Here is a 14625-nt window from a genome sequence, read left to right as displayed (position 1 = left end):
CAAATGAGACATTTAAGTCTAATAAATAATAGATAAATTGTAACCTAAAGACTAAAATATAGGAGCTGCTCATACAGTTTTTATTGCTCCATTAAATAAGCTCTTATTTACTTCCCCCACAAAACGTAATTACACAACACTGGGTCCATTTCAAGGCCATTTTGATCTGCTATTTAAAAATGATGTGAATCAGCTTACATACTCAGGAAGTCTTAAAGTATAATACTTGAATTCTATTATCAAATGCCCTATTTGTGTCCATGATTAAGAAACAGAAATGGAATTTAGAAAAAGTTGTGCATAATCACATAAAATTATTACTACTACTTGCCTTACTAGAAATGATTCCACATAAGAACAGTTATGCATTTTAAATTAATAACCACTAGGGTCTATGCTTAGTAGTTTTCATGTCAGATGAATAGGTACTTCTTAAATTAAAATAGTTCAAACTCAAGCATCAACCTTAGACATTTATTCAAAATTTATATGCTGATTAAATAAAGACATCATGAAAATGTAACTTTCTTGTTTATGTAATAACAAAACATTCAACAGAAATAACCAAAACTGTGTATGTGAATATTTAAGAGACCTTCAGGTTCATCATTTAAAAAAAATGAGAAAACAAAAACGAAAAACATCATGTTTTAACACTATAACATGAAAATAGGAGACTGCTTTCTTAGTTTGGTTGCTCAGAAGGATTTTTAATGCTTCATTTTTCTTCTTGGAGAAATTTAGTCCACTATTTTTATCTTTATTTTCATTCTATTAACAAAAATCACATTCTAAAATGCTAGTGATAATAAACAATAGTAGATTTGGAAATAGTTGCCTGTTCTCTTGCCGAGGGCAAGTAATGATTTACTATGGGTAAGAAAGAACAGGAATTTAATTTACTGTGCTACCTCAGATAGTGATACAAGAATTTCTACACCTGTGAAAAAATTCAGTTCTTATTTGCATGGAGGAAATACTAAAGCCATGAAAATATATGGAAGGAAGCTCCCTGTGGGTTTATGGAAGAGTTATGTGAAGATTTCTCTCTTCCTCTATCATCCAGGGGTATGTGCCTTACATACGAAAATAAGCTAAAAAAAAGTTCCTGGCCCAGTGAGGTAACAAAACACTAATGTAAATTCAATAATTCACCCTTCCACATTCTTTTAAGGCTGAGAAAGTCGGGCTAAAAATTTCTACAAAGATTTGAGCAGTACCATGTTCTGTACTAAAATATAACACCTGCAAAGAAAAATTACATAAAGTTTCAACTGATCCTCACAATTTTTAAAAACTACACCATATTAGCACATATAGTACAGTTTATAAGCCTGGTTATCCGAAAACCACATATACTGATTATATAAATCTTACCAACTTCTGAGGATTTTTATTAAACGATATTTAAACTAGAAAGCTTGATATATACTAATAGTCTCCTTAGTTCTCTGAGACCAAATTTTGTTACTACCACCAGCCTAAGCAGTGTCCATCTCATTATCCTATCTTATTTTAGTTCCTGTAAATTATTATCTGACATTATTTTATATATTTGGTTATTTGAAGCACTCATTAGAATTTTAAACTTCATTACAGCAGGAACCTTTTTATTCTTATTTATCACTGTAATCTCAACATATAGAAAAAAACTTGATGAATAAAAGAACAATAAAAAGTGGCCTTGCTATATTTCATTTTTACCAATAAAATAATAATAGAAATAACACATATTTTTATAATAGTACATTGTCTTTATTGAAGATCATATTTGTCAAATATCATATATGCATAAAATTCAATGTATCAATTTAAAAGTATAAAAAACTGATATTTTACATATTTTCAGTAATTAAGTGCTAAATTAGATACACTAGTAACCTCTATTTCATAAAGCCTTCAAATATTATAAAAATTATGACTTGACAGAAAGCATATTCTACATATGATACGGAAAAAAGTTGACTGTATATTTGTGATTTTTTTAAAAATGAAAAAAGTTATCAATAAATAAGCATGTAGTAATATATTTGTTATATGGTTATATGACTCACTTGGTAATAGCAGTTACTTTAAGAAATCAAATGCTTTGTTCTTCTACATTAATAATTGTGTTGATTTTAAAGGAAAACTAAGGACCATTCAGAATCATCATAATTTATTGGGGTTTTAGAAGAGGTCTTTCACTCTGGTGAGAAAAATATGTAAATATTATGAAATTTGGGCTATTATCCCTGGATTATTTTAAATCCCACAGTCTGAAAAAAAAATTCAAAGTTGACTTGCAAAAATTTCAAATGTTTTTAAAAGACAAAATCTCACAGTAGCTTCTTAAATCATAGCTGTTTCAGCATGTTGTATCAGATGAGTTTGATTACATCTATAGCAAATTCATATGTATGATATAGATATAGCATATATCTGTATTTATTTTACAGGTGTATTACTTTAAAATTATCTATTTTAATATCATTTATATAAATCAAAGTTACTCAGACTATGCTCTGCAGAGGGCTCTCCTGAAAAATGTTAAAATGTATGATGCATATGTACCTCAGCACATTACAGGTTTGGAAAGTCCTATTGGGTGAAGATTTTGCATTTACTTGAGGCCCACCTATGATAATTTGCAGACCATGTTTAGGAAGAGATACTATAGAAAAAGTCTAATCAAATAATCTAATAGGTCAAATAAGATGAGCTCTATGATTAACGAAAGATATAATAAAACCTTTCTTTAAATCTATTGTTAAAATTAAACACATTCAAGCTTTTTTAAAATTAAGAAAAGAAGGTAATGTCATCAACATAAAATCACCTATTTTAAAGAAACATAAACCAGCTATTAAACACAATTGATGGCTAAATATTAGAATGCTTTTGGTAAAATTTAGAAACAGATCCTTTTATATTAAAACCTATATATCGAATATATGATTAAGGGAAGATTATAAATAAGTAGAGTACAGTCATATTATAAATCATCAAAACTAGAAAAGAAACGAAGTTGATATGAAATCAGTGAAAGGATGATTTTCTAAACTTAAAGGTGATAGAAAAACTCACAAAGGCAAATATTACAACATCATAGAATGAAAATAAAGTTTTATATATATCAAGATATAGAAATAAAAAAGCCACATTGGAAGGAGATATTTAAAATGTAAATATGAATACATACTGAGCTAACTTGCACAAACCAGTAAGAAAAAGATAACACAATTCACAACAGAGGAACTAAAAATGAACTATAAACCCTTTTTAAAAGTCCAACTTTAGTAATACTCAAAGAAATGCAAATTAAGATAATAAAACATAATTTTAAAATCTATAAAATTAGCACAAATCTTAAAAAATAAGAATATTCAACCAAGGCACAATCATAACCCAATGTGAAAGTTGAGAAAATTAAAGTTATGCTTCTGAAAATCAATTTGTAAGTATGCATCAAAAGTCTTAAAAATATCCTTTTCTATTCCATGTCCAATAAAATAATTACAAACATTATTTATGGATAAAAAGATTAATCACTTGAAAAGTCAGCAATAACTATTGTTCCATGACTTCATTACTGACTAATGCAAGTTAAATTATATATGGCACAACCAGTGGAATCAATCATATATATATTAAAAATTATAAGAATTACAAGCTATGAATAACATGAAACATTCAAAAGTTCAGCAACATAAAGTGAGACACTGAATTGCATATTTACTAGGATCATAGCTACTATTAGAAGGCAGAAAAATTTAAAACTGAAAGAACAGTGTGCAAAAATGTTTACAGTGATTTTTTGGATAGGAAGATTATGGGTAACAGTCTTTTGATCTACTATTTTTTAGGTGTTTTATTTTTTATTTTATTTTATTTTATTTTATTTATTTATTTATTTTTTTTTTGAGACGGAGTCTTGCTGTGTCACCCAGGCTGGAGTGCAGTGGCGCGATCTCGGCTCACTGCAAGCTCCGCCTCCCGGGTTCAGGCCATTCTCCTGCCTCAGCCTCCCGAGGAGCTGGGACTACAGGCGCCCGCCAACACGCCCGGCTAATTTTTTGTATTTTTAGTAGAGACAGGGTTTCACCGTGTTAGCCAGGATGGTCTCGATCTCCTGACCTCGTGATCCGCCCGCCTCGGCCTCCCAAAGAATACAATGTAAATAAATTTGAGAAATAAACTTATTCTTAAAAGTGAAAGCTTCCTTAGGGAGACACAAATTTAAATTAAAACATTACTGACATTACATTGGAAGTTTTATTAGAATTTCTTTGCCCTATCAAGTTTCAATCTTTCAAATTGGTATAAGAGAGAATTACTGAGACACTCTGTGTGATCAGACCCTGGGCAAAACCCACAAGCAATACATCCAATCTGCCATCTAGCAACTTATCTAGATAACTATAGCCAACGCTAAAAGAGCTAATGTTCAGTCTGGGAGCAGTGGCTCACGCCTGTAATCCCAGCACTTTGGGAGGCTGAGGTGGGTGGATCACCTGAGGTCAGGAGTTAAAGACCAGCCTGGCCAACACGGCGAAATTCTGTCTCTACTAAAAACACAAAATTAGCCGGGCATGGTGGCAGGCCCCTGTAATCCAAGCCACTCGGGAGGCTGAGGCAGGAGAATCCCTTGAACCCAGGAGGCGGAAGTTGCAGTGAGCCCAGATCGCGCCATTGCACTCCAGCCTGGGCAAGAAGAGCGAAACTCCATCTCAAAAAAAAAAAAAAAAAAAGCTAACGTTCAAACACCAAACACCAGAATCTTCTGTAAATTAGGAAGTAATATATTAATTTAAAATTCTTTCCAGAAGCGTATCTTAAAAATAAATACTAAATCTTTCTGATCTCCATTTTCATTCATACTTAAAAATAATTCTGAGAATATTCCCTGAATTTCAAATATAAACAAGAAATTGTGCTTAGATGATTTTTCTTCCCAGGAAGAAACAAGTGCAATACATTAAGGTACTCGGTTCGCTTTAGTAAGCATAAAAATATACTTGTAAAGTGAAAGTAAAGAAGGCAAAGTAGGCATCTCTGTCTATTCCTGGGGAAACCTTAGGTGAATTTGCAACCCTGAATTGTAAACTGTGGTGATTTAGCAGTGAAGTGGATGGATTTTAATTAAAGCCTTGTTCAATCCTTACTGGCTTGGAAGTAGAAAAGCCAAATTTTTCAGGGAATGAAAATATAACTACATTTTACATAATTCTTTTGCTTCTAAATAAGTGGTATCTTTTAGCTTCTTGAAATACATATATACATATGTTTCTGTAAAATTTCAGTACCAGTCTCTAAAAGATACTTTGAAACATATTGACAACAATTTTGTCATGTTTACAAGAAAAAAAAAAGTATCCAAAATGTTCAGACTGCTTTTTTCCTTTTGTTGGTTTTTTGAAACAAAATCTCACTCTGCCTCCCAGGCTGGAGTGCAGTGTCAAGATCAAGGCATACTGCAGCCTCAACCTTCCAGGCTCAGGCTATCCTCCCACCTCAACCTCCAGAGTAGCTGGGACCACAGATTGGAATACACATAAATTCCATACATTGCAATTGGCTGATATGTCACTTAAGTCTCTTTCCTTTAAACAATGTTTATCCGCCATCACTTTTTTTTCCCTCCCTTGGGATATTTTGTTGAAGAAACCAGGTTACATGTCCTATAGAATTTTCCACAGTCCATTTCTGATAGTTACTTTATTAACTGACATACATTATTAAAGATTGATTATTGAGGTAGTAATTAAAGAAATGTGAATACGCTGGAACCAAAACAGCATAACAGAGGACCAAATCATCTATGACCAACATCAGAATGAAGACACTACACTACTTGTTAGTAAATGGAAGGGAGAGAAGACCATAAAGAAAGAATTGTTCTATGGTTTAATTACAGAAACAAGTGATTGTATTTTCCTTTTTCACTAAGTTCATTAGTATACTAATAAAGCAGCCAGTATAAATCTTAAGTATACATAGAATAAATAACAAATTTGATAGTACTCACCAGTCTTCATTTCTAATAAACGCTTTTTCTTTTGTTGGCGTTCGAGTCTTTCTCGCTCTGCTAATTCTTTAGCTATTCTGGCACGTTTTTCTTTTTCCTCTGCTTCTCTTTTTTTGATATTCTCCTTTATTGCTTGCTATTACAAAAAATTTTGAAAAGTGATCAATTTTAACCAGTGATTCACCCCACAAAATGGAAAATTATCTATTTGAAAATATACTTAAGGTAGAAACATGATTATCTTTTAGATAATGGTGAGTTATGTTAGTAACACAGTCTTCTAAAAGGTATGCACAGAAACCCTTGTTAAATATGTTATGTATCTATAAATACGACTGTTATTAAACTTAAACCTGCATCTTTTTTTTTTTTTTTTTTTTTTTTTTTTTTGAGACGGAGTCTCGCTCTGTCGCCCAGGCTGGAGTGCAGTGGCGCAATCTCGGCTCACTGCAAAAACCTGCATCTTTAAAACATCTACATCTTGATGGAATTAATCAACTAAAAGGGATATGGGAGACAGAAACTGAAAATAAAAAAAACTAATTCACAAATCGAAACTGTTTTCCCATATACATTTCCAAAAGTGTCTAGCAACTGAATTAGGGTTTTCCATATCTTCTTTGCAAAGCAAATTATCATGTACAAGAAAAATTATCAAATTAAAGACATAAGAAGTGAAATCTTGTAGTGGCTACTTTTTATTACAATCATATATGAATTTTTCTCATATAGAGAGAAATATTGTAAAGGTAACTAAAGAAATGTTTCTTGGCCAGGCACGGTGGCTCATGCCTGTAATCCCAGCACTTTGGGAGGCCGAGGCAGGCGGATCATGAGGTGAGGAGATCGAGACCATCCTGGCTAACACGGTGCAACTCCATCTCTACTAAAAATACAAAAATTAGCTGGGTGTGGTGGGGGGCGCCTGTAATCCCAGCTACTCGGGAGGCTGAGGAAGGAGAATGGTGTGAACCCAGGAGGCAGAGCTTGCAGTGAGCCGAGATCATGCCACTGCACTCCAGCCTGGGCGACAGAGCAAGACTCCATCTCAAAAAAAAAAAAAGAAATGTTTGTCATTTCAAAGGCAGGTCCTCTGGCTATTGATCAAAACTAATAATAACATGCTAATCATAAGAAGATATGTGATTATTTGTTTAATTTCTTAAGTGTTATACACATCAAGAAATACCTCTCATGTGGCATTAAGGGGAATTAGCAGGTAAACATGGGATTTTTAAGTGCCAACAAAGAGAGTAACATTATATTAAACACCAATGAAACCAAACAGGTTAACACATTGGACATTTATCACCACTGGTATTAAACAGAAAAGTGTGTAATTAAACTATAACAAGTAGGTGGCTTATGTTGTTTCAGGGGAAGGCTTTTATTTCTTTACTGTGGTATCTTTATTTTAACCCTAGAGTTAGTACAAGTTCTTCATTAAAAATCAAATAATAAAGTTTAATATTTTTGACCAACAACAAAAAGAAACAAAAAGCATAGAGTAGAGAGGACAGTAACCCATGCATGCATCCATCCATCCATCCATCCAACTAATACTTACTCAGAGACTACTAAATAGTATTGTTGTAAAGTAGGGGAGAAAAAAAAGAGAGGAAAGGAAGGTGGAGAGGAGAGAAGGAAGAGTACGTAAGAGAGCACGCTAAAACAAGTTTACATTCTATATGGTAGGGTGCAGCAGGAGGCAGAAATAAACAATAAATAACAACAACAAAATAAGAGTGCTGTGATAGCATTCCTGAGGGGTTACTTTACATTAGGTAGGTAGATGAGGTCTCACTCTGACTTGATTCAAGCTGAATCTTGAATGTCAAGGAGCTAGGTAAGTGATGATCTAGAACACATTAGGCAGAGGGAAGTGCTAATGCAAAGGTTGCTATTGGGTTTAGGAGACAGAAGGCCAGTATAAAGGTATAAGATGAGGTCAGGGAGGTATGCTGAGGCCTGATCCCTCAGGGTCTTCTAGGCCAAGATAGAGAGGTTGGATTTTCTTTTAAGGGTTCTGGAAAATGACTAGAGATTTTCAAGCAAGTGCAAAACTACGTACACTGAGATACAAGCACCAACTAAGTACTTTTGTTTCGAACTATCTTTTCAAAGATATTTGCATAATGAACAGAAGATAGAGGTAGTATCTCCCTCCTAAGCTAAGGGGTTTGTTACTGCCCAGAATGATAAACTGGAGCAAAGGCTGGACAGTCTTACTACCTATTATAAAAGACTGTATTCCCTAAATTCAGGATTTCCCTCCAATGACACAAACCACTGTGGATATAAGTGTCACCTGCCCCTTTCATATAGCCCTGTGGGAGTACGGGCTCAGAAACCTAAAAAAAAAAAAAAGTTTAATCTGGCTATTGCTATTGTGTGAGTAGGAAAGGATTCTTTGTCTCTGACCCCACATCCATGAAATGGTGTCAAGTTAACTTGTTAGCCTGTTAGTAGGTAAACTCTCAAACTCTTCACAGTTCTTGACATATATAAACGCTAGTTATTATTGCTAAGCTATAAAATACCAGCTGCAATACTAGATGCTTTAATGTGCAATCCCTTTAATTCTCAAATTGGATTCTGCATTCTCTAATCTGGCCCAGAGTGGTTAAGTACTTGTTTACTGTAATAAAAGTAGTAAGAGGCAGTAAGTCGCAAGATTTGAAAGCTAGCTACAGTCAGCGGTTTTGCACCATATTGCTTCATATTATGGTCACGTATATTAAGAGGCAGCTATGAGACAAAAGTTGTAATAAAAATCAACATAAAAGGCTGGGCGCAGTGGCTCATGCCTGTAATCCCAGCACTTTGGGAGGCCAAGGTGGGTGGATCATGAGGTCAGGAGATTGAGACCATCCTGGCCAACATGGTGAAACCCCATCTCTACTAAAAATATAAAAATTAGCTGGGCATGGTGGCACACACCTGTAGTCCTAGCTACTAGGAGGCTGAAACAGGAGAATCACTTGAACCTGGGAGGCAGGAGGCGGAGGTTTCAGTGAGCCGAGATCACACCACTGCACTCCAGCCTGGCAACAGAGCAAGACTCTGTCTCAAAAAAAAAAAAAAAAAAAAAAAAATTCAACATAAGAAAAGCAGGAGAAGATAATCATAGGTTCAAAGACAAGTGTGTATATCTGTATGTGTGTGTGCATGTATACGCATGTATGTATCTATAAGGGAGATGGGGTAAGAAGATAGGTTGTGATAGAGAAAGGATAAGCAAATATTCAGGAATCAAAATTGTATTTCTTGCTTGAGAGAAATGAACAAGATGAACCTATAATAAATAAATAATATATCATGTAGCTTATCTATGAGTCTAATTAAGGTATAACATTTTCTGATGTGAATTTTCTACTCTAATGACTGAATACATTTAAATGTGAGTACATAATAGGCCATCTGCTATCAGATATAATTGCCACACCCTTTTAGCATTCCCATGGGTAATAAAAAGTCAAAATTACTTTTCCAAGACCTATAAAAACAATGTTTACACTTAGAAATAAGGTCTAAAGAAGTTCTTAAACCTATTTTGTTTTATGAAAAATGCACTATTGATTTTCATTTAAAAGCCTACTTCATTTAAAACATACCATATCCTGATATTATAACTATTAGGAGAAGAATTTTAGCTGAAAAAATACCAATAGAGAGCACAGAAACAGGTGTTGAGTCTGAGACTAATATCCCAGTTCAAACAGTAATTTGAGATTTTCTTTTATTCTAAATGTTAAGAAGTAAAAGTAGCTTAAAACAGAAAAACTGAATAATTACATGAGAACAACATTTTTCTGGATATGACTGCCTCTTAGTGACTTCCATCCTAAATTTGAATTAAGAAAGAAAAGTTAAGGGCTAGCCAGATATAAAGACAATTGGCTATAAGACATTGATTTTTTAAAAACATCATCTTTTCTTGACCTTGTTTTATATTTAGTCAACTGGCAAATAAACTGCACTGCCACCAACTACTTTCAGCTACACTTTGCCTAAAGAAATTCTTTGAGTGTTACTTGCCAGACAGAGTTTGGTGCAACTCCCTTACCCTCCAAGTAGAATGATAACCACCATTCTATTCTCCATTTCTATAAGTTTGACTTTTTTATATACCACATGTGAGATCATATTATGGTATTTGTCTCTCAGTGAATGGTTATTTCACTTAATATAATGTCTTCTGGTTTCATCCATGTTGTTGCAAGTGACAGAATTTCCATGTTTTCATTTAAGGCTGAATAGTATTACATTGTGTATATAAATCACATTTTAAAAATCCATTCATTCATTGTTGGAATCAACATTTTTGAACAGTATGAGGTGGAGATCCAATTCACTTTTGCCCATCCTTTCTCCAATAATATGCAAAGTCACTTCTTTTGGATTTCAATTAGCACATGTGTGTTGATTTATTTTATGGCTGTTTTAGTCCATTTGATCATATGGCCATGTCTCTAAGAATAATACTCTATTTTAATTATTATGGCTTACATCTTATTTTTCTTACTTAGGAATGCCTTCTACATCCTTGGGCCTTTGCTCTTCCATCTGTATTTTAGAATAGACTTGTTAAGTTTCGTTGAAAAGGACTACAAGGATTTTTAATTGATACCTTCACAATTTTGAGTCTTCTATCTGAACAGCATGTGGCTTTTTATTAACTTGGATCTTTAAAAAAGGCTTTAGAAAAAAAAATCATTTTCTCCATTCAGGTCTTGAACATTTTTGTTAGATTTACTCTCTATACTTTACATTTCTTTTGCTATTGTAAATGGTGTCTTCTTTAAAAACAATGATTTCTATTGTTTTATAACATATAAAAATGTAATTTTTACCTTTTGTAGAGATGGGGGTCTTGATAATGTTGTCTAAGCTGGTCTTGAAATCCTGGGTTCAAGTGATCCTCTCACCTTAGCCTCCCAATGTGCTGGGATTACAGGGATAAGCCACCGCACCCAGCCTAAAAAATGTAATTTTTATATATACTACTGATAATTTTTCTTATTATTTCTTATAGTTTTCCTATAGGATTTGTTTTTGCTATTCATAGAGTGCTATAATGACAGCTTGATTTTCTCCCTTTTCAATCTTTACATTTTCAACTCCTACTTGTCTTATCTTACTATACTGACTAGGAGGTAGATTCTAAGTATTAGGTTAAAGGGTTTCCTTTGACTCCTTTCCTACTTTGGAGTCGGGTAGAGGGCTAAATTAGTTCATGGTTCTTGTTTTGAAATCTGAATAGGATCTTCTGACTTGACTGAGAGAAATTTCACAATTTTTTTTCCCATTAGGCTCAATATAGTGAATTATATTTATGGATATTCTAATATTAAGCCATACTTTCACTTCTGGGATAAACTCAATTTGGACAGGAAGGATTTATCTTTTTGAATATTTAGTCATAAAATACATTTTTGTATTCCATTTGTTTGAGATAATCATTTCATTAAAATTTGGTAAAATGTATCTGAAAAACTTCTAGGCCAAGTATTTATTTTGAAGATGAAAAGTCATTAAAATAAAAATTAGTTATAGAACTATTCATGCTTTCTATTTCTTTTAAAGTAATTTCAATACGTTATTTTTTTCTAGGAACTTATCCATTTCATTTACTTTCTCCAATACTATCCTACAAATTTTTACAGAAAGCTCTTCTCTTTTTACTATTTTCTGTATCTTTAGTTATGTTCCTTTTTATATCCTCAATATTATTTATCTTCTCTTTTTCTTGATTAATCTTTTTAGCAATATATCTAATTAACTTGTCTTTTCAGAATAACCTCATTTTTGCCTTTTAAGTTTATGTCACTTTTTCTTTCATTTAATCTTTCATATCCCTCCTTCTGGTTTCTCTAGGATCATATGAATCCTTTTTAAATTTCTGAAGTCAGATGCTTTTAAGTCTTTCTGATAAAAGTTATTTTATTGATACATAATACATGTACATATTTTGGGGGTACATATGATAATCTGATACATTTATATAATGTGTAAAGATCAAATCAGGGTAATTGGAATATCCATAACCTCAAATATTTATCTTTTATATATGTAGAAACATTTGACTTATTCTCTTAAGCACATATGGTATAAATTTATACCATTTTTATTGCATCCAGCAAAGTCTAATGTGGGGTATTTTCAATATTGTTCAGGTATAATTGTTTTCTATGATTTCATCTTTGACATATGACTTTTTACATTTGTTTTTAGAATTTTCAAACTAGAGGTTTTAAAATTTCATCCTTTTAATTTTATTTCTAATTTCATGTCATTGAGATCAATAAACAAATAAAACTGACACTGAAAAATGTATTGAGATTTCATGGTCTCTAGTACGTAACCAATTTAATTAAGTTCAACTTGTGCATGAATTTTATATATTTTATATATAAATCAATTTTATACATAAATCAATTTTATATAAGTTCAACTTGTGCATGAAAAAATGTGTATTGTTTAATTATTGAGTTTGAATTCTATATACACTAATCAAGTCTGTTAATTGTTTATTTATTTATTTATTTTTTTTGAGATGGAGTCTCGCTCTGTCACCCAGGCTGGAGTGCAGTGGCGCAATCTCGGCTCACTGCAAGCTCCGCCTCCCGGGTTCACGCCATTCTCCTGCCTCAGCCTCTCCAAGTAGCTGGGACTACAGGCGCCCGCCACCACGCCCGGCTAATTTTTTTGTATTTTTAGTAGAGACGGGGTTTCACCGTGGTCTCGATCTCCTGACCTCGTGATCCGCCCGCCTCGGCCTCCCAAAGTGCTGGGATTACAAGCGTGAGCCACCGCGCCCGGCCAAGTCTGTTAATTGTTTAACGCTTGTCTTTAATGATATTTTTCTGCTTATCAGTAAGTTAGAGAACTTTGTTGAAATATCCTAACATAATCCTAAATCTGTCAACTTATCGATATAGTTTATTAATTTTTACAATGTCATTTTGGGGCTATGTTATTAGGCACATGCCATTTTTAAATTGTTGTATCTCAGGTGAATTAAGCTTTTTGTTGTCGTGAAGTAATTAATGTCTTGAGTCAATTGTACCTATTAACATAGTTTCCCTCTTTCTTTTGATTAATAGTTGCCTTGTATTTCATTAACTGTCCTGTTACTTCGAACATTTCTATATCCATAGGTTACAGGGAGGTCTCTTATAAAGAGCATAAAACTAGATTTTATTTTTATACAATATTACAGTCCTTTAAAAAATTTATTGTGATTTATAAAATGTTTGTTTCCATCTATTTGTCTAGCTTTAGCTATGCGTTTATTTTTATTTTTCCTGATTTTTTTTTGGTGTGTCTTTCTTAGTCTAGTTCTCTCACTACAGTTTAGAATTTATACTTGATATTTCTATCCTTTCACTGGTTATCCTTGTATTTTTATTCACAAATTAGCAACTTAACAAGACCTAAAATTAATTAATATCTGTATTTCCCTTTCTCCCTTGACTAAAATAAAGAAAACCCAAATTCTAAATCTCTCTCACTCAATTTATAAATTTATATAACATTGTTTTATTGTGTACTTTCTTTACATTTGTTTTCATAGTTGCTATGGCTTCTTGTCTCTCAATATTTTTTTTCTTGTTGCTTCTTTAAACACAACCTTTAGAGCAGAGGCTAGCAAACTACAATCCTTAGATTGACCATGTATTTTGTAAACAAAGTTTTACTGGTACATAGCCACAGCTGTTTATTTACATATTGGGTATGGCTGCTTTTGCACTGTTACACAAGAGTTGCAACAGAGACCGTATTGCCTGCAAACCTGAAATATTTACTATCTGGCTATTTAAGAAAAAGTTTGCCAATCTCTTAAAATAATCTTTTAACATAAGGATGCTGATGAAAAACACTTTTGTTTTCTATTTATCTAAAAACAGTAGATAATTCCACCTGTGTTCTATAAAGATCTTTTGCTGGATACCCCAAATTAGAAGAACATTTATGTTTGTGCATCACTTAAAGATCTCACTCTCTTCAGCCTTCCATTTCTGCAGATAAGTAATCTGTATCTAATTGTTGCTTTGGGGGTCATATCTTTTCTCTCTGGCTGCATTTTTTTTTTTTGTCTTTAGTGTTCTGCAGCTTCATTATTTATTTGAAGTGAGTCTCATTTTATTTATCTGGCTTTGTATAAGTTGTATTTCCTATTCTATGGATTCCTGATCTGGAAAATTCTAAGCCACCATTTTGAATATTGTCTTTCATTCTTTTTGAATCTACTCTTTTGGGACTTTAATTATACAAGCGGTAAGCCTTCTCATCCTGTTCTCCATGTTTCTTAAGAAGTATTTTACATTTCTAATTATACTGTCCACCTGGTTTGCATTCTGGACAATTTAGATGTATTGTGCAATTCACCATTTCTTTCCTTAAGTGAGCACTACCTGCTCTTTAATCCATTGAATGTTTAATTTCAACCATCACACTTCCATTTCCATACATTCTATTTGTTTTTTTCAAAATTGCTCATTTTTAGTGTTCTCTTGTTGCTTTCTTTTTCTCTTTTTAAAAATTTCATGTTCTATTTCCTTAAATATTTCATTTATCGTTACTAAATATCTGGGGTCTTGCAGGCCTATATGTAC

The 14625-nt window shown here is 32.8% G+C and overlaps 1 protein-coding gene across 6 annotated transcripts in view; it reads right to left on the bottom strand.

Annotated features, from left to right (window-relative positions):
• DIAPH3 (diaphanous related formin 3) overlaps positions 1 to 14625 on the bottom strand; it is a 507090-nt gene that overhangs the window by 141202 nt on the left and 351263 nt on the right. For all 6 annotated transcript variants that reach the window (XM_055244170.2, XM_055244171.2, XM_063618797.1 and 3 more), the window contains one exon: positions 6008 to 6143. In XM_055244170.2, coding sequence (XP_055100145.2) covers positions 6008 to 6143 — 136 coding nt within the window. The remainder of the gene's footprint in view (positions 1 to 6007; positions 6144 to 14625) is intronic.

Source organism: Symphalangus syndactylus, chromosome 15, assembly GCF_028878055.3.
Source record: "Symphalangus syndactylus isolate Jambi chromosome 15, NHGRI_mSymSyn1-v2.1_pri, whole genome shotgun sequence".
NCBI lineage: Eukaryota > Metazoa > Chordata > Mammalia > Primates > Hylobatidae > Symphalangus > Symphalangus syndactylus.
This window is presented reverse-complemented; position numbering and strand designations above follow the sequence as displayed.